At 42.9% G+C, this 23,341-nt stretch overlaps 2 protein-coding genes across 3 annotated transcripts in view; one reads left to right on the plus strand and one right to left on the minus strand.

The window, feature by feature from the left end:
- IQCK (IQ motif containing K) overlaps positions 1-20,696 on the plus strand; it is a gene marked incomplete at its 5' end in the record, with an annotated part of 26,094 nt that extends 5,398 nt beyond the window's left edge. Inside the window, 6 exons of the mRNA XM_087942342.1 lie at positions 1,872-1,924; positions 3,395-3,472; positions 9,559-9,643; positions 12,492-12,603; positions 16,031-16,176; positions 20,567-20,696. Of these exons, the coding sequence (XP_087798468.1) occupies positions 1,872-1,924; positions 3,395-3,472; positions 9,559-9,643; positions 12,492-12,603; positions 16,031-16,176; positions 20,567-20,593 (501 nt within the window). The remainder of the gene's footprint in view (positions 1-1,871; positions 1,925-3,394; positions 3,473-9,558; positions 9,644-12,491; positions 12,604-16,030; positions 16,177-20,566) is intronic.
- Positions 17,105-23,341, minus strand: part of GPRC5B (G protein-coupled receptor class C group 5 member B) — an 18,484-nt gene continuing 12,247 nt past the window's right edge. For both annotated transcript variants that reach the window (XM_087942133.1, XM_087942134.1), the window contains exons 4-5: positions 20,803-22,592; positions 17,105-20,753 (exon numbers count right to left, since the gene is read on the minus strand). In XM_087942133.1, the coding sequence (XP_087798259.1) occupies positions 22,548-22,592 (45 nt within the window). In that variant the 3' untranslated portion in view covers positions 17,105-20,753; positions 20,803-22,547. The remainder of the gene's footprint in view (positions 20,754-20,802; positions 22,593-23,341) is intronic.

Here is a 23,341-nt window from a genome sequence, read left to right on the forward strand (position 1 = left end):
CTGACTCATAGTTATGACGGTTGAAGTGTCCTGAAGTCACGTGGTCATCTTTTGCAACCACCTGACCAGCCATGTCGACGGGGAAGCCAGATTCACTTAACAACCGTGCTACTGACTTTAACCTCCGCAGCGATTCACTTAATGGCTTATAGCCAGAAAGATGGTTAATATAATGGGGCAAAAACTCACTTAACAACCACCTCACTTAGCCACAGAAACACAGGTTATGAGGTTATGTGTTTCACTAGAAGCCCTGAACTGTGCAAAAGAGCATCTGGGGCGGTGGGCGTATCTGTAAAATAAAGCAAGCAGGGTGGCAGAAAATGATCTGATGCCCTGCATTGTGTTCCCGAGTGTAACGCAAACACCCGTCAAGAATGGGAGATTAATTCTCCTTGTGGAAAATAGCGTGCAGCCCATCTGCCGGTGAACAATGCACATTGTTATGGAGGTTTCCTGTGCATATCCGGGTGTGCCTAACCCAGCCCAGCTGTGCGCAGAGTTGGCCTCCTTGCTTTCTTTAAAGGCAGCCGAGCCGAGCCTGAAAAATAAATACGGTAAGGCTGTTAAACGCTTTTGGTGGCTGTGCCGGGACCTCCTCATTCCAGGAGAGCCATCCGTTTCGATCAATTATTGAATCTATACTGGAAAGATGATGGGCTAATCTCCCCAAGGGAGTCTGGAGGCATAACGGTCTAGATGAGAGTTCTCCCTCCCCCCCTCTCTCCTTCTCTCTCCTTCCCTCTCTCTCTCCCCCTCCCTCACTCCTCTCTTCCTCTCCTCCTCCTCTCTCTCTCCCTCTCCTGTCACTTTCTCCCTCTCTCTTTCTCTTCTCCCTCTCTCCCTTTCTCCCTCTCTTTCCATCCCTCTCCCTCCCTCTCTTTATCTTTCCCTCTCCTCCTCTCTCTCTCTTCCTTCTCTCTCTCCCCTCCTTTCCTTCTATCTCTCCCTCTCTCCCTTTCTCCCTCTCTTTCCATCCCTCTCCCTCCCTCTCTTTACCTTTCCCCCTCCTCCTCTCTCTCCCCCTTTCCTTCTATCTCTCTCCCTCCCCCTCTCTCTCTCCCTTTCTCCCTCTTTCCATCTCTCTCCTCCCTCTCTTTATCTTTCCCTCTCCTCCTCTCTCTCTTCCTTCTCTCTCTCCCCTCCTTTCCTCTTCCTCTCTCTCCCCCTTTCCTTCTATCTCTCCCTCCCTCCCTCCCTCTCTGTATCTGTCTGTCTCCTCTCTCTCTCTTCCTTCCTTCTCTCTCTCCCCTCCTTCCTCCCTCTCTCTCTCTCCCCTCTGTCCCCCTCTTCCTCTTCCTCTCTCCCTCCCTCTCCTTCTCTTGATCATTCTATGATGGGGATGCTGTGAAGGTCATAAGCGCGAGGACCAGTCCTAAGTCACTCTTTTCAGGACCGTCATAACGTCGAACACTCAAATGGTTATCAGTCGGGCACCCATGTATTCATTCTCCCTGGGACACAAGGACATATTCGTACAGTTGCCATTATTACCTCCAACGGATGCAATCACAGCCCATAAATACCATCATTTGCATGAATATTTATAGCCCACCATTATTTTTATAAACAACTCAAGGTGACAAAGACACACACCCCATGCTCCTTCCTGCTCCTATTTTCCCCACCATGGCAACCCCGTGAGGTGGGGTGGGTTGAGAGAGAGAGAGAGAGAGAGAGAGAGGTATATGGCATGGTCATATACCCTCCCTTGTTGCCCCGTGGATGCCCACCACCTTTTAATCTGTTGGAACGTGGCCTCCGTTGCAATGTCCACTTGCCCTTTGGAGAGAAAGTAGAATAAAAATAAAAACCTCCTATCGTTTCTCATCATTGTTTTCCTGAACTCGATGTCTCTTCTCTTCTTCCAGAGGAAACAGACACGATTTATCGCTCTTGATTTCCTGACAGAGTGGTTATACAAGTAAGTTTCTTGCTCGGGGTTAAGTATTTGAAGATGATTCCGTTATGTTTTTCCTCCTCCTCCTAAGCAGAGACCAATTCTGATCGTCCTCGGCTCACAACAGCTCGTTTAGTGACCGTTCGAATTTACAGCGGCACTGAAGAAGTGACTTACGACCATTTTTCACACTTACAAACATTGCAGCGCCCCCATGGTCATTGAGATAAAAATTCAGGCATTTGGCAACTGACTCGTATTTATGACGGTTGCAGTGTCCCAGGGTCACGTGTTCCCCTTTTGCGACCTTCTGACGAGCAGAGTCAAACGGGGAAGCCAGATTCGTTTAACAACCTTGTCAGGGTTCCATGTAAGAGACCCGTATCAAGCAAAACTCCGAGGCAGGTAGATCCCTCAAAGAAAAGCTTCATTGGAAGGACCATGTTGGCACAGATCTGGTGAAAACCGACTCTGAAGTCTCCCGTGGTTTTCACCTCATTAAAAGTAAAAGTTTTTCTACTTTCTCAAAGCCAGAAGTGGGTATTCAGCAGGTTCTGACCAGTTCTGGAGAACCGGTAGCGGAAATTTTGAGTAGTTCAGAGAACTGGCAAAGACCGCCTCTGACTGGAGATTTCATAGTATCCTTCCCCTGCCACGCCCACCAAGCCATACCCACAGAACCGGTAGTAAAAAAAAAAATTTGAATCCCACCACTGCTCAAAACCATTGGTCACATGGTCCAATCACGGTGCAGATTGGCATCACTCCGCCTTCCTCCAACCAGGCGCGAGAATGTCCTTGGTTCCCAAGAGAAAATATTTTGTTTTGGCTAAGAATCCCTTCTATCTCAAATCTTCCCCGCTGTCAGGGCTCCGTCAGTTTCCCCCCATTTAAATCAGGAGTCTCTAGCCGAACTTCCAAAACTTAAGATTTATTAGGAGAAGACATGCTGGCACTGCCTTGGTGCAACCGACTCTGAGGCACATCATTCATTGTCACCCTTGACCCTGGTTTTCCCCCACCCCCTGGATGTATTGTAATTCATACTCTCCAATGGGACACATCCATAGCCCAGTGTCATCAATCATGCTCTCCAGTTAAGGCAGAAACTTCAGTCACCTAGAAACTATCTTTGAAAACATTTATGGAATGCAAGCTGCCCACTGATCCCCCCTCCCTTTCTGTTGGCAACTCTAAAAAGACCATACAAATATTTTATGAGTTAATACTCTCCCTATCGATCAGATGAGCTTCAGGGTTGACACTGAAGTGCTAGCTTCAGGGTTGACACAATCAAGTGTTACTAACTTGATTCACTTAACTGTGGCAAGGAAGATCGTAAAACAGGGCCAAAGCTCCCTCAACGAATGTCTCACTTAGCAATGGAAATTTGGGGCTCCATTGTGGCCGTAATTTGAGGACTGCCTGTACGCTTAGCCATCACTTTCAGTTTTATGCCTGTCTGTTTTTCCCCCACGATGCTGATCCTTCCAGCCACAACGCGAAGAGACGAGATGAGCCCTTCGTGGAATTTTTCGAGATCCCTTTTGTGAAGGATTGGTTAAAGGATCAGTAAGTATTCCTCGTGGTTTACACCACTTCCATCTTTCGCTGCGCTTGCTTTTCTGTGAAAGAACGAAGCGCAACCCACATGTCCCTCTTCAGTTTCCATTTCTTCTTCCGTCAACGCAATCACAACCCTCCGATACACAGGTCAATACGGCCATCGCTTCCTTGCCAATAATGTATCTTCCTAGATGTATTTGCACAAGGGAAGGGAGAGTGCAAATCACTGAATTTTCACTACGTTTTTCAGAAGTGGTTTGCCACGGCCTCCTTCCTAGGGCCGAGTGAGAGGGACTGGCCTGGAGTTTTTGTGTCTTGGGTAAGGGATAGACTGAATTGACTCACATACTGCTGTTTGTTTAACAATTAAATTCCTTAATGAATTTAATTCAAGGAAGCAATTCTGGCTGGCTTATCATTCTAAGTAGTTTCCCCCAGAGAATGAATGTAGGATAATGGAATCCCTGCCATTCAGTGACATAAGTTTCTCCAGGCTCAGAAACCAGGAGCCGGTGAATTCTAGTCCCACTTTAAGCATGAAAGCCAACTGGATAGCTTTGGGCCAATCATCAGGAGACTGGGAGTTCTAGTCACTCTCAGCACAGGGGGAAATAGGTAGAGCAAGGAGTATCACAGATGTTCACACCTGAATTACCTATAAATTTAGTTTAGTTTATTTTTTAATTGTCACTGCACCCCGTACAACGAAATTAAATGCCATCTTCAGTGTACATTATAACTATAAAAATAAAACACAAACACACATCCTTCGCCTTCTGTGCAATTGAATTGAAAACCCCTGATATTGCATTCATGTTGCACTGTACAGTAGAATTCAACAGAGCTCCTGCCCTGGGATAGAAGCTGTTTTTCAGCCTATTTGTCCTTGTTTTTATTATCCTGTACCGTCTGCCAGATGGTAATAGTTAAAAAAAAAAAAAGAGTGCCAGGATGAGTTGGATCTTTGAGAATGTTTTGAAAGTTCTTAAGGCAGCAGGAGCTATAAAGCTCTTCCAAAGAGGGGAGAGGGCAACCCATGATCCTCTAGGCAATAAGATAATAAAGGCATGATTAAAAACCCAGTACATAAACAAGTAAAGTTTCTCTGGGACAAGAACCTCGAGGCCCTGTTTTACACTGATGCTTTCTCCCCACCCACCCCCACACACACATGTGGGTTTTCATTCTTGATGCTGCTACTAAGAGCGCCCATTGTGTTTCCCTATCCTGACTCCATCCTGACTGGGACGATGATCGGAGTGCCTTGGCCCCTTCGCACTCCGTGGATGGTTATGAGACATCCAGGATGCTGCCGAGAAGGAAGACAGGAGGGAGGATATAATAAGAACATTGTGCCATATTCAGCTGGAACTGGCCTCGCATTCAAATTCGCCCAGGGCCCCGTATCGCCAGGCCACGAAAAGGAAATCGCCAAGACATTTCTACGTTGGCGGGGTGGCTTCTTGTGTCATTTGCCCACAGCCAGCTGGTTCCTAGGGGGCATCCGACTCAGGTGACAATGCCCTTCAGTAAGCTGGCATTGTCAAGATTGTCAGAACCTCATCATGCGGGCAGCTTCTCATGTCCTACTCTCATTCTGCCACCAGACTTGAAATTCTAGAACTAGAAAACCTTGAATTACGCCGTCTTCGGTCTGATTTAAGCATGGTATATAAAATCATACATTGCAATGTCCTACCTGTCAATGAATACTTCAGCTTCAACCATAACTACACAAGAGCACACAATAGATACAAACTCAAGGTTAATCGCACCAAACTTGATTGCAGGAAATATGACTTCAGCAATAGAGTGGTCAATGTCGGAATACTCTACCCGACTCTGTAGTTTCTTCCCCAAACCCCAAAACCTTTAACCTTAGACTGTCTACTATTGACCTCACCCCTTTCCTAAGAGGTCTGTAGGGGCGTGCATAAAGCGCACCAACGTGCCTACCGTCCCTGTCCTATTGTTTCTCTTATTCTTCTTTTATTTTTCTTATATGTACCCATTTCATGTATTCACAACTATGTATACACTTATACTTATTATCTTGTAAACAATTGGCAAATCAAATAAATAAATAAATAAATAAATAAATAAATTCTCTGTATCCTCCAAAGAATTTCTCTCCGGCTTGCTTCCACCCCCCACTCCGTCTTCTGTCGTCAAGATGGCCGCTATTTACTTTGTTTCACTAACACATTTCGGGAAGGGGGTGGTAAGTATGTCAAGTGTTCCCACTCCCTTCTCCTTTTCATATTCTAATGCCCCCCACCCACCCCAAGTCTGCTAGTCTGGGTCGCCTTTACAGCTCCCATCCCTCCTGCTAGTTTTCAATTGACCCTCAGGGCTAATTTCGCATGGCTGAGTGGCTTTGCATTCCCTTTCCCCTGCCATTCACTTGGTCTGATGAATGATAAGAGACAACGGCAGCCTTCCAGTATTTGAGGGGCTGCCAGAAGAAGAAGGAGAAGGAGAAGGAGAAGAAAGAAGAAGACGAAGAAGAAAGAAGAAGAAAGAAGAAGAAAGAAGAAAGAAGAAAAAGAAGAAGAAGAAGAAAGAAGAAGAAGAAGAAGAACAGCCTATTCCCCAAAGCACCTGGGGGCAAGACAAGAAGGAACAGATGGAAACTGATCAAGGAGAGGTAACTTAGAACTAAGGAGGAATTTCCCAACAGCGAACAACTTGTCAAAAGAAGTTGTGGGTGTTCCCACACTGGAAGTTTTTAAGAAGAAATTGGACAACCATTTGTCCTGCTTGAGCAGGGGGGGGTTGGACTAGAAGACCTCCAAGGTCCCTTCCAACTCTGTTATTCTGTTTCTGAATATCTGCCTGTCCTTACACCAGCTGGTACCCTAATCATTCCTTTTCAAGTCCCTGATATTGGGCCGGCTTCTAGGGCATAATGCTAAGGATGCTTACCGATTCCTCTCTCTTTATTTAAAGAAGTCTTGATCTGTAAAACACACAAGAAAGCCAAGGTGTGCGTAACACGGTTTCTAAAATTGTATTTGTTTGCACGGTTGAATGATACTCCCGTCTTCCTTCTCCAAGGAAAATCTCCAGGGGGTTAACGAGGTTTAAAACAAGCAGACCGCAAGAAATAAAATTAAAATGCAGCTTGAAATTAACCACGGAATAAAGATGAACAATCCAACCGTTGAAAGCTGACAGAATAACTTGGAATGGCCTTTTGTTGCATTCAGACAATGGATTAAAGACAAACGGATTGAAAACTGAAGAAGTGAAAAAGGGAGAGAAGATAATTCATGATTGGGTTTCAAGCCATGTCCACACTGGATCGGAGGCATTTAGAAGTGCAGAAAGTTTATTGGGCTTATACTAGCCTTTCTCAGCCTAGACAACTTTTAAGATGTATGGACTTCAACTCCCAGAATCCCCCAGCCAGCCATGGACCTGGGATAGGCAAATATTGATGTTTGATGGTATTAGAGGTATCGTTGCAGGATGTAAGCTGTTCCAAGTCAAGCTGCCTTTTGCAATTGACTGATGGGGATTGCGTCAATGCCGATTATCTGGCGCTCCAGATGTTTGGGGATTGCACCAAAGGTGCCTGTTGCTATTGGCACAAACCTTTGCTTTCTTTCTTTTGCCACGGTCACTCCATTTCTACTTACAGGTCTTTGTATTTTGTTACCCTTCCCAGTTCTTCTTTCTTTCTTTCTTTCTTTCTTTCTTTCTTTCTTTCTTTCTTTCTTTCTTTCTTTCTTTCTTTCTTTCTTTCTTTCTTTCTTTCTTCTTCTTCTTCTTCTTCTTCTTCTTCTTCTTCTTCTTCTTCTTATTATTATTATTATTATTATTATTATTATTATTATTATTATTATTATTATTATTTTAAAAAAGAGGCTTTCTGTCCCTTTTTTGTTTTTTGTTTGCAAAACCCTCTGCTGTTTTCCCTTTCCAACAGAACCGAAAAGCCTCAGCAGCTCCCTTCCCATCTGGGCCACTCGAGTTTGCACGCTATTTTCCAGGTCTTCTGCTGCTGCTGCTTTGTCTCTGTTTTCCCTTTCTTTAATTCAAGACACCCGTCAACAAAGCTGTCAAGCAGCTTGTCCCTAAATTCCGAGCAGACTCTTCTTTGGCTAAGCCCTCGGAAACAACCCCCAGAAAGAAATCCCAGACCCAAAAAAAAAATAAAAAAATAAAATAAAAAATGAACACATCCCAACCGTGTCCCAGTGTCTCCACGTCAACCCGCCCCCCCCCCGCACTTGTCCCAAATCAGGGAAGGGAACGTGCAGGGAGGGTTGCTCTGCTGCCTCGAAACATCGGCACAAGAAACCCTGCAGGGCTGCAGCTTTTGGCCTGTCAACCCCAATGAACGTCAAGCTGCGCCTGGCATCTTCGATTTGCATCAACAAGCCGAGTTGTCCACCCAGGGGATCTGTACGCTAGGATGGCGGGCGGGATGGCAGATCAAGGGATCTGTACGGGGGAGATCTCGGGGCAAATGTTGCATCCGATAGAGAGTCCCCCTCCGCCGAGGGAGGCAAGGTCAGGAAACCCGAGACAGAATCCCTAATTGGCTCATTTTACCAAACAGTGTTTTTGCAAACCGCCTGATTTATTTATTTATTTATTTATTTATTTATTTATTTATTTCATATTTCTGGCAAACCTTTTCCAAACAGATCTCCAGGCTCCCGGCATTATTTTGACCAAGTTGCCTCAGTGAATGCCATAAAGAAGAAGATACCACACTGACGTCGATCATTAATCTAGCTGCTGTCCCGTTTTTTCTTCCCGGCGTTAGATTTATCTGCTTCTTCTGGCTGAAAACTTGGCCCCTCGAGGGCATCCAAGCGGTGCCAGATCATTCTGGGAAATCCAATTGCACACGAGACAGAGCCTTTTTGCTGTATTGACCGGTGCTCCACAGGGAGCGTTTGTAATTTATTTATTTTTTTGCAACCAGCAACACCTCGCACATTCCCTGCACAGCTGCTTCGTCAGCTGATTCAGTTTGGGATTGTCTCCTGCCCCAAATAATTCACTCCCTCTTGCCCAGTTCACTCCTGTGCCTGCTGATATCCTATTTCCCTTCCACCTAAAGTCAATTACTAATATTCCAGTGCAGAGGTCTCCAAATTTGGCAACTTTAAGACTTGTGGACTTCAACTCCCATAGCTGGCCCGAGGAATTCTGGGAGTCGACGTCCACAAGTCTTAAAGTTGCCAAGGTAGGGGACCCCTGTTCCAGTGGATAAAATGGATTTGGGGTGACTTCGGCTCCTTTGGACTGGAAATGGGTGAGGTCTCCGCCGATTGGATTTCTGGACACGAAGCCCTTCCCCGTCGGACGTGAGTGATCTACGTCCCATTCCTACTTTAGTCTTGGATCGGTTCCCCTGTGAAAGAGCCTTGTGATTTGAAAAACGAAGCCCAGGGCCGGCATGGATGGAATTCGTACTGCAATGTTAGGAAGGGCGAGCTTGTATTTCTCCCGGGAAAATGATGGGATGTAAACATCATGGAGGATTGACTTTGGGTCAATCACCGGGAGACTGTGAGTTCTAGTCCTGTCTTAGGCATGAAAACTGGCTGGGTGACTTTATGCCATTTATCAGGAGACTGTGAGTTCTAGTCCTACCTTAGGTATGAAAGTCAACTGGGTGACTTTAGGCCAATCACCAGGAGACACTGAGTTCTAGTTCCACCTTAGACATAAAAGTCAGCTGGGTGACTTTAGGCCAGTCACTAGGAAATGGTGAGTTCTAGTCCTGCCTTAGGCATGAAAGCCAGCTGGGTGACTTTGTTCCAATCACCAGGAGACTGGGAGTTCTAGTCTCACCTCTGGTGTGAAAGCCATCTGGGTGATCTTGGTCCAATCACCAGGAGACGGTGAGTTCTAGTCCCGCCTTAGCCATGAAAACCAGCTGGATCGCTTTGGGCCAATCCCTCACTTTCAGCTCAACCCACCTCACAGGGTTGTTGTGGTGTGGGAAACAGGAGGAGGAAGACGTGTTGGATGCGCCTTGAGTTATTTGTAAAAATAATACGGGCGGGATATAATTAATAATAATAATAAAGAAAAGATGCATGATTTTGAAATGGAAATATTTTCTCTAGTCCTAGGCCTCCCGTTCCTCTGTCTCTTCTGCTCACTGAGAAAGATGCCAGCCACATCATCCAAACCTTCTGGAAAGGTTATCGGGTAAGACCCCTCTATAATTTGCCGGATGTTTCCTCCAGGCAGCAGACTCAAGAGGAACCCCTGTTTAGGGTTTCAACGCCAAGTGCTATAAATGTCTACAAAGATGCAGGTGGACTACGGATTTGCATAGCAACCATTGGTCAGTTGCGATATGGTTGTGGGAGGAAAGTTGCTGATGGTACAAAACTCAGTTTTGGTTTCCCACAATGCTAGATGTTCAAAAGCAGATATGATCAGGGGCCAAGAACATCTTCAAGTCACGTTGTCCCTTGTCTTGTTTAGTTCACAGCAGTGTTTTTCAACCTTGGCCAACTTTAAGACTTGTGGACTTCTGGGAATTGAAGTCTACATATCTTAAAGTTACCAGCATTGAGAAACATTGGTCCAGATGATAATCTAATTAAAACCACACATGTCACAAGGTTGAAGGACTCAGCAAACTGGGGGAGAAGAATAAGCAAAGAACAGGATACTTGGTATTTGAAAAGGAAGGAGAAAAAGAGAGTGTAGGAGAGGAAAATGAAGGGTAATGAGTCATAACGAGAGGCAGTGAAGAGCTAAGAAAACACAAAGATGTTTTATGAGAGGACAGCCTTCTTATATTTCTAACTCTTGTCCTTGAGATGGCAATTGCCTATCCCAACTTCTCCTCCTGAAGTCCTCCCCAAAGTCCTTTAAAAATAAATAATCTTTAAACACACACCCATGCCCAATCCCCTGACTTTTGCCAGCTAAACGTTGCAAGATTTTAGTTGTTTTACCTACGAATCCGTGTCCTGGCATACCTTTTGAGGCTCTAAATCAGTCAGATCTGCCGGAAAAAATTGGGAGACTCAAAAGCACGTTGAAGGCAGCCTCAGCAAAATGGCCACTGTAGCAACATGGTGGCCATAACTTGTTTCCTTCTGGTTGACCTTCAGTTTGGAGGCTCAAAACCAGCTTGGGACATTGGGAAAGGAAATAGGCTCACCTGAGGCACAGCTACAGAGTAAGCCCATAGAACATGTGAGATAAAACTAGCCCAGTGGAGGACTGTAAGAGGAGGACCTCTGGCTGGCATGTCCCATTTGTGGATTTTCTGTCCAGCTTCTGCTGGAAACATGATAGCGTGGATTAAAGCGCCTTTGCTCTAATCCTCTACTAGAGAAGTTGTATGTTTGGTTGGTTGATTGATTGGTGGGCGGGTGGGGGGGGATTGATTGCTGTGACCTAGTGTGCTCTTTGTTGTCCTGCTTTTATTCGGCACAGGAAGGCACATGGGGTTGGAGAGTAGAAAGAGAGGGTTGCCTGAGACACATCCTCCCAATCTGGATTTGAAGGTCAACCAAAAGGATACGGCTGGGGATTTGCTACTTATATACTCCTCTTGCTATTTTAAGCCAGACATAGCAGACATCCGATAGTTTCCATTATAAGAAGTAATCCTATTGGTAGCTTATTCTGTCCTGATGAGTCTCTGTTCAATTAGAGAGAGAGTGGGAGGTGGATGGATGGGTGGGCGGGTGGATAAAGGAAGATCCCCAAAGATCACTCCGCAGCCAGAAGTTAAATGGATGCATTGTTGTCTCTCGGGTTTCTTTGTACCAATCAGTTAGAAAATATCACTCCTAAATATCTGTGGAGATCCTCAGTCATCCAGGCCATGGTTGTCCCAAAAGTGCTTATTTTAAAAGGCATCTGGACTTCGGGTTTTTTTTTTCCTTGTAGATGTTTCACTTCTCATCTAAGAAGCTTATTCGGTTTTGCTCAGTTCTTCAGAGAACTGAAGAAGCTTCTTGGAAGAGAAGCAAAATGTCTTCAAGGAAAAAACGAAGTCCAGTTGCCTTTTGAAAAAGCACCTTTGGGGCCCGGGTTCATGAGCTGAAGAATCTTCTTGGATGAGAAGCGAAACCTCTTCAAGAAAAAAATGAAGTTCAGTTGACGTTTGAAAAAGGGCTTTTGGTCACTCCCAAATACATGATGGTGGTGGTGGTATCCATTCTGTCGTGTCTGCCTCTTGGTGATTGCATGGGCCAGGCATCTAAATACAGTACTTAATGTCATCAATAGAGAACTGAGTTTGGGGAGTTGACATCATGTTCTCAAGAAGGCTATTTAATATTGACTCAACATGTCTATGGAGATTTCTCTATGGAAAATATCATTCCTAAATATCTCTGGAGATTCTCAGTCATCCAGGTCATGGTTGTCTCAAAGGCGCTTTTTTCAGAAGGCAACTGGACTATTTATTTTTATTTATTTGATTTGTCAATCACTTACAAGATAATAGGTATAAGAATAAACATGAGTATGAATACAGGAAGTAGGTACAAATAAATGGGGACAATAGGACAGGGACGGGAGGCACGATGGTGCACTTATACATGCCCCTTACAGACCTCTTAGGAAGGGGGTGAGGTCAATAGTGGATAATTTGAGGTTAAAGGAGTGGAGGTTAGAGGGTGTAACAACAGAGTCAGGTAGTGCATTCCAGGCATTGACTGAAGTCGTACTTCCTGCAATCAAGTTTGGAGTGGTTTACATTGAGTTTGTATCTGTTGTGGGCTCTTATATTGTTGTAGTTGAAGCTGAAGTAGACATTGTTTTATCCTTGAAGAAATTTCACTTCTCATCCAAGAACCTTCATCAGTTCTGGCTGAATGGTGAGGGGGAATAGATTAGTTCTGCTATCCTTCCACTCCCTCTGCCTACCATACAGCCAGAACTGATGAAGCTTCTTGGATGAGAAGCAAAACAACTTCAAGGGGAAAAAAATAGCCCATTTGCTTTTTGAAAAAGCACCTTTGAGATTGACTCCACGGATACCTCCAGAGTTTCTTACCCAGGCCCGTACATTTCCCATTTCTAGGTCCGTTGTGATCCTGAAGTTCAGGAATTACGCCAGTGGCAAAAACATTTGAGGGAGACAAAGAACATTCACAAACGTGTCCGAGAATTCTGGGCCAATCAAGAAAAGAAAGGTAATTAGGTTGAAATGGTCTGTTCTCAAGAGGTCAGTGTCCCAACTGAAAATGTTAGGCAAATTCATAAGTTCAGATGAGCTTTTCTCAACAGTATCTGTTAGAGTCCATTGGATTATAGTCCACGCTTGGAAATTCAACTCGTGTATAAGTGAAAGATTTGCAATCAAGATTTGCAATCCCTCAAAATGAGCCTATAGAGCCCTGCACACCAGAACTACTAGACACGAGGACAGTTTTTTCCCAAACGCCATCACTGTGCTAAACAAATAATTCCCTCAATACTGTCCAACTATTTACAAAGTCTGCACTACTATTACTATTAACCTTCTCATCACTCCTTATCACCCATCCCCTCCCACTTGTTGACTGTATGACTGTAACTTTGTTGCTTGTATCCTTATAATTTATATTGACTGTTTCCTAGTTTGATTTGATTGCTTATTGTACCCTATGACTATTATTAAGCGTTGCACCTTATGATTCTTGACTCTTGACGAATGTATCTTTTCTTTTATGTACACTGAGAGTATTTGCACCAAGACAAATTCCTGTCCAATCACACTTCTAATAAAGAATTCTATTCTATTCTATTCTATTCTATTCTATTCTATTCTATCTATTCTATTCTATTCTATTCTATTCTATTCTATTCTATTCCATTCCATTCCATTCCATTCCATTCCATTCCATTCTTATTGTACTTATGACTGTTATTAGCTTGCACCTGATGATTCTTGACTCTTGACAATGTGTCTTTTCTTTTATGTACACTGAGAGCATTTGCACCAAGACAAATTCCTTGTGTGTCCAATCACACTTGCCTAATAAAGAATTCTATTCTATTCTATTCTATTCTATTCTATTCTATTCTATTCTATTCTATTCTATTCTATTCTATTCTAATTCTAATTCTATTCTATTATTCTATTATTCTATTCTATTCCTATTCCTATTCCTATTTCTATTCTATTCTATTCTATTCTATTCTATTCATTCATTCTATTCCATTCTATTCATTCTATTCTATTCTCTACTCTACTCTCTCTACTCTACTCTACTCTCTATTGACTGGATTATCATTGCGTTGCACCTGATGATTCTTGACTCTTGACGAATGTATCTTTTCTTTTATGTACACTGAGAGCATTTGCACCAAGACAAATTCCTTGTGTGTCCAATCACACTTGCCTAATAAAGAATTCTATTCTATTCTAAGATGGGGAAAATAAATAACCACCACCTAAAAGAAGTGATGTAACTAGAGAAATACAGAAATACACCCCCTCCTTCCTCTCCCTCTCAATCTCCCCGTATCTGTCTTCCTAAGAATCTGTAAAATGTTCTTGCAATTTAAAAGTGCAGTCTTGAAAGAAGCCAGTACATGTCAAAGAACAAAGGGGTTAGAAAATCTTTCTTTCTTTCTTTCTTTCTTTCTTTCTTTCTTTCTTTCTTTCTTTCTTTCTTTCTTTCTTTCTTTTTTCTTTCTTTCTTTCTTCTTTCTTTCTTTCTTTCTTTCTTTCTTTCTTTCTTTCTTTCTTTCTTTCTTTCTTTCTTTCTTTTTCTTGACATAGGCGAACATGTTTTTCATCCCTTGCATAAGAAGCACATCATGACTGCACTTGATGTCCATCCCTTGTGTGCTAGCATTGTTCTGCAAGGACAACTGGGCCTTGTGCCTTAATCCCAGATATATTCACTCACTGTTTATTGGAGCAGCTCTCCCTGAAGTTATGGCAATGATGGAAAGGTTTTCCCGTCCCTCCTCAACTTGCAAAACAAAAAAATCCCCTCTCACATGATCAGATGAAAAGGAAAATATTTCCCTTTTGCTTGCACTGTGTTTCTTTAAAAGAACCGTTCCTTTTTTTTAAAGGCATTTTTTTACTCACTATGAGTTGGCAGACCCAAGACTGAACTTTGTGGGGATTTCATAAGCCTGCTCCTTTGTGGCCCATCACATGATAACAAAATTGTTTATTCAGGGGGAGTTTTCCCCCCTGCACACCACCCAGACAATGGCACATCTGTCCTTTGCAAACAGCAGCCTTCATTCAAAATGTGCACAAAAGCTGCCATTCTCTTTCCTGAAACTTTGTGGTTCAGGGTGGAAACGTATCAATGAGCATGTGTCGTGCGTTGGAACAGGCGTGCGGCTTTCTCCTTCTCGAATGCTTGAGATTCTTCTCCTAACTTTAGGAATACTAATATCTTCCCAAAGGACGTGAGAATTGTGGAGGCTGAAGTCTGCCTGATAATTGTCTATCCTACGTCATCTAAGAAGCTCAGTAATAGCGTGTTATGGTATAAGTAAGAAAATAATAGTTATTATCATTATGTAGTCAAAAGAGATTATACTGTATGATGGGAATTGATATAGCCAATATATATCGATGTTGTACAATTGGAACTGTGATTAATACTAAGGAGAAAAGCACAATAATTTTTTTTTTAAAGAAATATCTGGATTTATTCAAGGGATGTCCAACCTGTCAACGTTAAAACTTACGGACTTCAACTCCCAGAATTCTCCAGCCAGGGAATTGAAGCCCACAAGTCTCTGGGAGTTGAAGTCCACAAGTCTTACAGTTGCCAAGGCTGGACACCCCTGGTTTATACCAAATGATAGCCTTTCATTTAATTTGGTCTTTTTTTTCCCCTTGACCAGCCTCCGCCCACTATCCATGTCCGTACAAAATCATGACCCATCCTTTCAAAATCAAGCCACGTGATTTGTGCTTGCGTGAGCCTGAACGTTAAAAGAGTGTGTTTGCATCCAGTGCCACTTAGGTGCCAGGGAGGGCACGGACATTGGATCTGGTCAGTAGCAGCTGAGAATGCAGCCCTCCAAACCCCACAGAGAGGTCAATGCCGCTGCAGAGCTCCAAGTTCTCTCTCCGTGTATATGTGTTTATGTGTGCCTAAGTGTCTTTGAAATTGTGCTTTGAGAGGCATGCCAAATGGCCAGGAAGATCGTAGTAAGTCTGAAATGCAAAATCTTCCTGGGGACTTTTTTTTTTTTAAAGACACCTTTATCCAGGTTCATGCATCACACAGAGCAGTAGTAAGTTTTATTTAGTCAGAGCAACGTAAATTCAGTTTTAATGCCTTGGAAACGTACCTTATGGCTTCGTGCGAGTCTTTTCAAACTTTATAGCGCCGCGACTCTCTAAAACAGGGATGTCGAACCTTGCAAATTCCATGACTTGTGGACTTTCAACTCCCAGGAATGCCCAACCAGCTTTCCTGGGGAATTCTGGGAGTTGAAGTCCACAAGTCTTAAAACATTGCAGGGTTGGACACTCCCGATTTAAGAAGTCACCAAGAATTGAGACCCAATTTTAAACATCCACATATGAATATTTTCCATTTTTTGACTGCCAAAAAAAGGTTTTAATAATAAGAGACCAAAAATGTGTATTTTCAGTGGGAACCAAACTGGAAGACTCTGAGGCGGCCAGTCCAAATCTCTTGAAAACTCTAATGGTGGATAGGTCAAAGACACCTGAGATCAAAGCAAAGATTAATAAGGACCAGCTTAGCAGTTCCAAGCTTGCAGAGAATTCATCCCAGGTAAGATGCATCAGCCTCTTTGAATTATAGTCGTATTCTTCAGAATTATGGGTTCAGGGTCCCAAATCATCTGCTTGCTGGTGTAGGGCATAAGGGAAGTGACCTTGACCTAAATATGCAAGAACTATTTTATTTATTTGTATCCCACCTTTATTATTTTTATAAATACCCAAGACAATGAACGGATCCAACACACCTTCCTCCTCCTCCTATTTTTTTTTTCCACCACCACAACCCTGTGAAGTGGGTTGGGATGAGAGTGAAATGCCCAAAGTTATCCAGTTGGCTTTCATGGCTAAAGCGAGACTAGAACTCACCATCTCCTGGTGATTGGTCTAAAGTCACCCAGCAGGCTTTCAGGTCTAAGGTAGGACTAGAACTCACCATCTCCTAGCCTGGTGCCTTCACCAAACTGGCTCTCATTTCAATACAGTATCAATAGATATAAGCCATATAAACTGAAGTGGTGCATTTTTAAGAATGCAAAGGGGTCCTGAGATAAAAAATATTTTGAGAACCGCTGCTGTCTGGTAGCTACACAGGGAAAACATGTCATCCTTGCCAACCATTTCAACATCACCCAAATTGTGTCACAAAGCGAGTGTGTGCAGTCTGTTTGCAAGCATCTGATGTGCTCGCCAAGAATATGTTCCTTTAAATTAACGACAAACTTATTATGAAAAACACCCTAGGAGCTTTAGGCCGACCAATATGCAAAGTACTTTTCTCCCTCCCCCTTAATTCTAGAAGCATTAGCAGCTGAAAGGATAAAGTAAAAATAAAAAAAAGAATCTCTAGGGACCAAATTCAGCCGACTGCAGCTGTGCTCATTGAACTGTACCCACCGCACAAACACTGACACACAAAAGCTTTTAACCAAAACAAAACAAAACTTTTAAAAAAACAAAAACAAATAATGACCAGGCCATTGTAAGTAAATAGTAATTCTTTATTTTTTTTATTTTCTTCATTAAGAACAGCATTTTTGAAAATAAAATGTATCTTTCTTGCCCAGGGTTTACAACTCTCCTTTTTGTTTAGTTTAAATTTCATATCTCTTTATGTACAAGTCCATATGATACACAATTGATTGTCTCAAAAACCTTTCCAAAGATGTAGAATATGAAATGGTACGCAACGGTCAACAGGACAGGGAAGGAGAGAACGTTATTTTAAAAAAGCACATTAATACATTTAATAAATATTTACATATATTATCAAAAGAAGAAGAGAGCACTTGTCTTTTTAATAAAAAGCACCGGTTGGGTTATCTGATAGGGATAGAAGAGTAGTCAGATTATAATATATATATGTGTTTTTTTTTCTCAAATCTCCTAATCAAGGCTACAATTGCTTCTGATTCTGCTGCTTTGAGGTTAAAACGGAAGCTTCAAGCAGTAAATGAGCCAAAGCAATGTTCCCAAAAAGCAGATCTCAGTTAATATTGGAAAACATCTTGCTTAATTTAGGATTCGGACATGGAAATCCAGGCCTTCTCAAACATCGGCCACGATGGTGGAACTCTCTTTCCTAAACTTGGATGCCCTTCAGAGGCATGGACTCTAACTCCCAGAATTCCCCACCAGGGTGGCCAATGTTCCTGAGGATTCTGGGGGTCCAAGACTCCTGATTTTGCACCAAACTTGAGAAGGTTGAGCATGAACTCATTACCCAGCTGATCCCCACAGAACGAAAGCTTAATGGAAATTGACAGTCGATGAATGTAAATGGAGGTATATCTCAGGGCCAATGACGTCAAGCCAGAAACCTCCTGATTGGCCAGCCCTGCTTTCTATATATATATTTCATGCGTGGTCCTCCAAGCTATTCAGCTGTGGAAAAGGGGTGCAGCTGACAGGAAGTTAAGACCACTGGACATGCACCAAGATTAGTAGAATGAAAGCATGCTTAATGTTTTATTAGGCCCCAGCACTGTGACAAGTCACTGGAAAGATTGCTATCGGCTTTGAGAAGGTGCAGTTTGCAAGCAGCCGGAGTCAGCCCGAGAATTGGAAGAGAAGGAGGAAGGCACGAGGTGGGGCTCCCATTTTATGCAGACAAGCTTTCTTCATGCTTTCTCCGTGGGGAGAATGGCCTTCCCTCAAGCTTACAGAACATTACCCAACTCTCTCCTTCCTTCAACCCTTCGCTGGGTGGCGTTTGCTATTTGATGCCGGAGCTCCGGAATCTGGGCTGCAAGGATCAAGACCTCCTCTAGATGGCTGCAAAGAGCTCAGAAAACTCTACCTCTCTGCTGCCATCTGGCGGTCAGTTGGATGTTTTCAGCCCAATTCTGGAAGTCCAGGGAAAATCCACCCACTCTTCTGCCAAACAATACAGCATGGAACTTAAGCAACCTTGCTCGGACTGCATCTGACGTTCAAATTGTACCTTCCCAATTTGCCGGGGTTGGTGGTGGAAATTTGATCCAGCTCATTTCCCCAATTGCTGTATAAATTGCCTTCTAGCCTGCTTTTCTACGTTGGGGAATTCGGTGTATTTTTCTAGTTACATTAATCGGCAGTCACAAAGCACAGAATAATATTGATGCTTCCTAGTTTCTCTTCCCGTGTGTTAAGTGCCTCCCCAGATGCTCTACATTTTGAACAAAAGCAAACACCATACAACTTTTTGTAACTTTTAACACAAAGAGATACAACGCAACTCAAGGGTGTCTTTTAAACGGTTTGTAACAAGAGGTGTTTTGGGGGGAGAGTTGTAGCAGCAGCAGCAAACATCAGAAATCACAGAATAATAATAATGATAATAATAATGATAATAGTGATAGTTCGAGAAAATAATAATCCCTTCTTATAGTTTTATTGGCACGCCTCCCACCACTAGGAGGCATGGCCCAGGTTCACAGGAGAGGTTAGAAGGAGTCCAACCCTGTCTTTTAAGCTCCCAAACTGCCATTGATTTAACGGGAAGGAGGACCGCTAAATCCTTCCTTGTCTAAAAGAAAAAATAAAATAAACACAAATTGGACAGTCTCAGAACCGTCTAAAAGTGGTCTTTTCCTCCAGTTAAAAACAGCACAATTCCATCTCTTTCCTCTTGTTCACATTCAACTGGGAAAAGTAATTAATTCCAACTGTTTACCCCAGGTTCATCATGTGCATTTTGGTAATAAAAATAGTTTCAAAACCCCATTTTCACACGTATCAAATCTCTGTCCTGCATAGACCCACAGTAATGTTATATATAATGAATGCCCCTCTTATTAAAAAATATTGCTTTGTATTTTAAACAGAGGTTAAAGAGAACATCCAGTTTCCCCACAATCTTACAAAATGAAATCAGGTTTACATCAAATTAAATTTTGCAAATTCCTGGAACGCAACAATGCAGGTTTTTCCTCTTGTACGTAAGCCTGCGTGGGCCACAAAAATTATTGCTGTTTTTTAACTTGGCAAATTTTTAAAAAGACTAAACTTGCTAAAATGATCGTGGCAACAAGAGCAATTTAGAATTCATAGAACAAAGAAAAGTGTGTGTGTTGCACATACTGGCTGGTTTTACACCCGTTACCCTCCTAAATAAGCCAGGTGATGCCAACGGTTGTGCCTTGCAAAACGCACCAACGTGGCGTCTACCGTCACATTTATTTCAAGGTTTTTTTCACACTCTGCTTTTTTTCCACACTAAACAAGGATATTCAGAGCTGACTAGAGCGGATACATAAATGAATAACAGTGTTTTATTAGCCCTTCCTTCCGCCAAACAACAACAAGACTCAAATAAATCATAAACAAAGAAAGCAGTTCTTAACAGGGAGAAAAGAAAAAGGAACAATGTTAGCAAAACATTAAAGTGCACCAAATTTGATGGGGCAAGGAGTTTATATTCCCTATTCCCTATACCTCAGTCCGAATAAAGATTGCCTTTAGAACCACTTACAGGTAAAATGGACTCTTTACTAGTGCTACAGCAAATATCTTAAGATTTTTTCAGAATAATACTCGGTTCAGGGTATTAGATAATGGCATGTCCTCACATCATACTACTACTACGATTATTATTATTATTATTATTATTATTATTATTATTATTATTATTATTATTATTGCTAATATTTATATGTAGAAAATTAGCACGCCAGAGGGAGATTCATTCAAAATCTTTCCTGAGAAGACAGAATGTATCTTTTGAAAATGGACAGTTCTGAGTGCAAGAAACTGACATATAATATAAAATAGCATTTGGACAGTTTACCTCCTTATTCCCTACAGATATATTTATTACCGAGACAGTGAGGTTGGGTGTATTAACCAGTAGGATGAAACAGATAGAATTAGTTAAATTAAAAACCAGGGACATGAAAAGGAAAAATTAAAAAAAAGATTCCTCAAAAACCAATTGATTACATTTCATTTTTTTTCTTTCTAAGAACCAGCGAGCAGCTTTGCAAATCTGAAGGATTCGGCGATCTTATTTCTGCTGCCCCTGTCAATAGCCCATTTACAAAGCGAATCGCTTTAGAATAAGTGCAAAAAAATAAAATGAATTCTATCCTTTGAGATATTTCATACCGTCCTGCTTTTATTGATCGCTCCCTCTCTCTCCCTCCCTCCCTCCTTCCTTCCCTCCCTCCTTCCCTCCCTCCTCCCTCTCTCTCTCTCTCACACATACACACAAATGCTCACGCGCGCACGCACACACACACCTCTCAACCAAACAACAGGACTTGCTTTTTTTAGTCTCTAGGAAAGCAGAAAGCAGGTGCTAGCTAGCCAGCCGAATGTAAAAATGGCAGATATACATGCTTTAAAATGCTCACCCACGAAAGGAATGCTTCACCAAACATCACTGAAATCATAGCAATGTGAAAAGGCAGAAAGAATTAGGGTGTTGTGTGACAAAGGAGCGGGGGGGGGGAGAGGAGAGGAAGATATTCTCAACGTCCGTGTGAAAACGATCGAAGGATAATAATAATAATAATAATAATAGTAATAATAATAATAGTAACAGCCATAATAACCCAACGTTCCAGATACACACGAGAAAAGGCAATCAATGTGCAAAACAAGGTTGCAGTCCATGAGGCTTCAGTGTTCAACTAGGATGGGGAATGAAGAGTGGGGGCGGTTTAAGGTCGCCCCTGTGGAGAGGATTTCCTGGCCCGAGAAGGACCTCAGGTTTGAATTCGTGATGAGGACAATACATTTGGTGATCCACCATCTTCCTTTTTGGGGGGAAAACTCTTGGGAAGCCTGGAGGGATCGTTCCCATGGGTCTTTCTCCTGAGCTACCTGTCTGGCACCTGAAGTTTTTCCCCTTCTGGAGATACAATTGGTGAGACTTTGCCCCCCTGTGACCTTGGTCATCCGGGCAGACGGTTTCCTTGGTCCTACCAAACGCATCCTAATGGCCAACTGCTCTGTATTGCTTCTTGGGAGAAGAGGAGCTGGGTGAAAGCTCGTAGGGTTTCAAGAAGAGCAGAGCCACCTGCAAAGACACCGCTGACTTTGGGTCACTGTTGACACCTGATCTGGGTTACCCACAAACACACACACACACACCAGCACCTTGGGCGTGAAGAGGGTAGCACACCCTGTCCCATCGCTCGAGGTTCCCTACTGCAGCTCCACAGCTTACTCTAATTCGGCGTTTCTCAAAGTTGGCCCCTTTAAGGCAGGGTGGACTCCGACTCCCAGAATTCCTCAGCCCACCTGAAGCCCACCCGTCTTAAAGGGGCCAAGCTTGAGAAACCTTGCTCTAAACCAGGGGTCTCCAAAGTTTTAAGACGGGTGAGCTTCAGTTCCCAGAATTCCTCAGCCAGCGTTCTGAAAGTTGAAATCCACCAGTCTTAAAAGTTGCTGGATTTGGAGACCCCCCGCTGCTCTAAATGCCCCCACCCCCCATGAATGCTGTTCAGAGAGTAGCAAAGAAGCCAAAAGGCCTCCTTTTGTGTGGACAACCACACACAAAGCACAATTGCATGAATTAAAGACCTTTGCCCCTTCCAAAGCCTTCCCACTTCCTCAAACCAAACACTTTCTCTTGGATCCTGGATCCCTTTATATATATATATATATATGAAATGTTGCTTAGGTCTAACTTTATAAATTCAGTCAGCTTCTATCGCCTTGCGGAGGTCCCTGATAGTTAGCTTATCGATTTGACAGTGCTCATATTTATTTTTTGTTTCGTTTATTCGTTTTATTACAAAAAAAAAAAAGGAGAAAAGAACTCCGAGCTATCGGTTTCTAGGACCTTCCACACACACCCACACACACACACACCGATGGATTTCCTCCCTCTGAAAAACACACACTTTTGGGGGTGGGGGGGATTGGGGGGGAAATCAATTTTTGTTAATGGATTCTGTCTCTCTCTCTCTCTCTCTTCCTCTATGACCTCTAAGCTTTTCACCATAGGTGTCTTCCAGTGTAACTTGGTGGCGCAGTTGGAATCTGGAAATAAGGACAATACATCCACGATTAAGCATTTTGGAGCGTTGAGAAAATCCCTCCTTTAAACTCAGTCCCATTACACAGCTCTGCTTTGCACAGGTAGCCCTTGACTTATGGCCACGCAATTTGAGCCCAACATTTTCCATTGCTAAGCAAGACGGCTGGGAAGTGAAACTTTGCCCTATTTTACGACCTTCCTTGCCACCGTCGTTAAACGAATCATCGCGGTGCTTAAGTTAGCCAGGGAAATCTGGCTTCCCCGTTGACTTTGCTTGTCAGAAGGTTGCAAAAATGGGACACGCTGCGACCGTCATAAATAGGAGTCGGTTGCCAAGCCTCCGAATTTTGAACACGGAGATACTGGCAACGGTCATGAGAAAAAAAACAATCAGAAATCACTTTTTTTTTCAGTGCTGTTGTAACTTTGCAACCGTCACTAAAAACGAACCCGTTGTAAGTCAAGGACTGCCTGTGCTCTTTCTTTTCCTCTTTTTCTTCCATTCATAATGAAAACAAATCCTCGGGTTTCTCTATTCGCTTGCTTGGTTCTACCGCCTTGAATTCATCAGAGATTTTTAACTCCTGAACCCTACTAAGGACGAGATATTCTTTCCATGAGTTGAGCAACACATAAGAGCCCCCTTTGCTCTGTTTTTAACTTCCCACCTGCCCCAAAATATCCTCATTGGGGTTTGGCTAAACTTCAGGGGTCACCAAACTTGGCAACTTTTAAGACTTGTGGACTTCTA

This window comes from Notechis scutatus, chromosome 12 (genome assembly GCF_049901735.1).
Source record: "Notechis scutatus isolate UNSWTSFEM ecotype Mainland chromosome 12, rNotScu1.2, whole genome shotgun sequence".
NCBI classification, from domain to species: Eukaryota; Metazoa; Chordata; class Lepidosauria; order Squamata; family Elapidae; genus Notechis; species Notechis scutatus.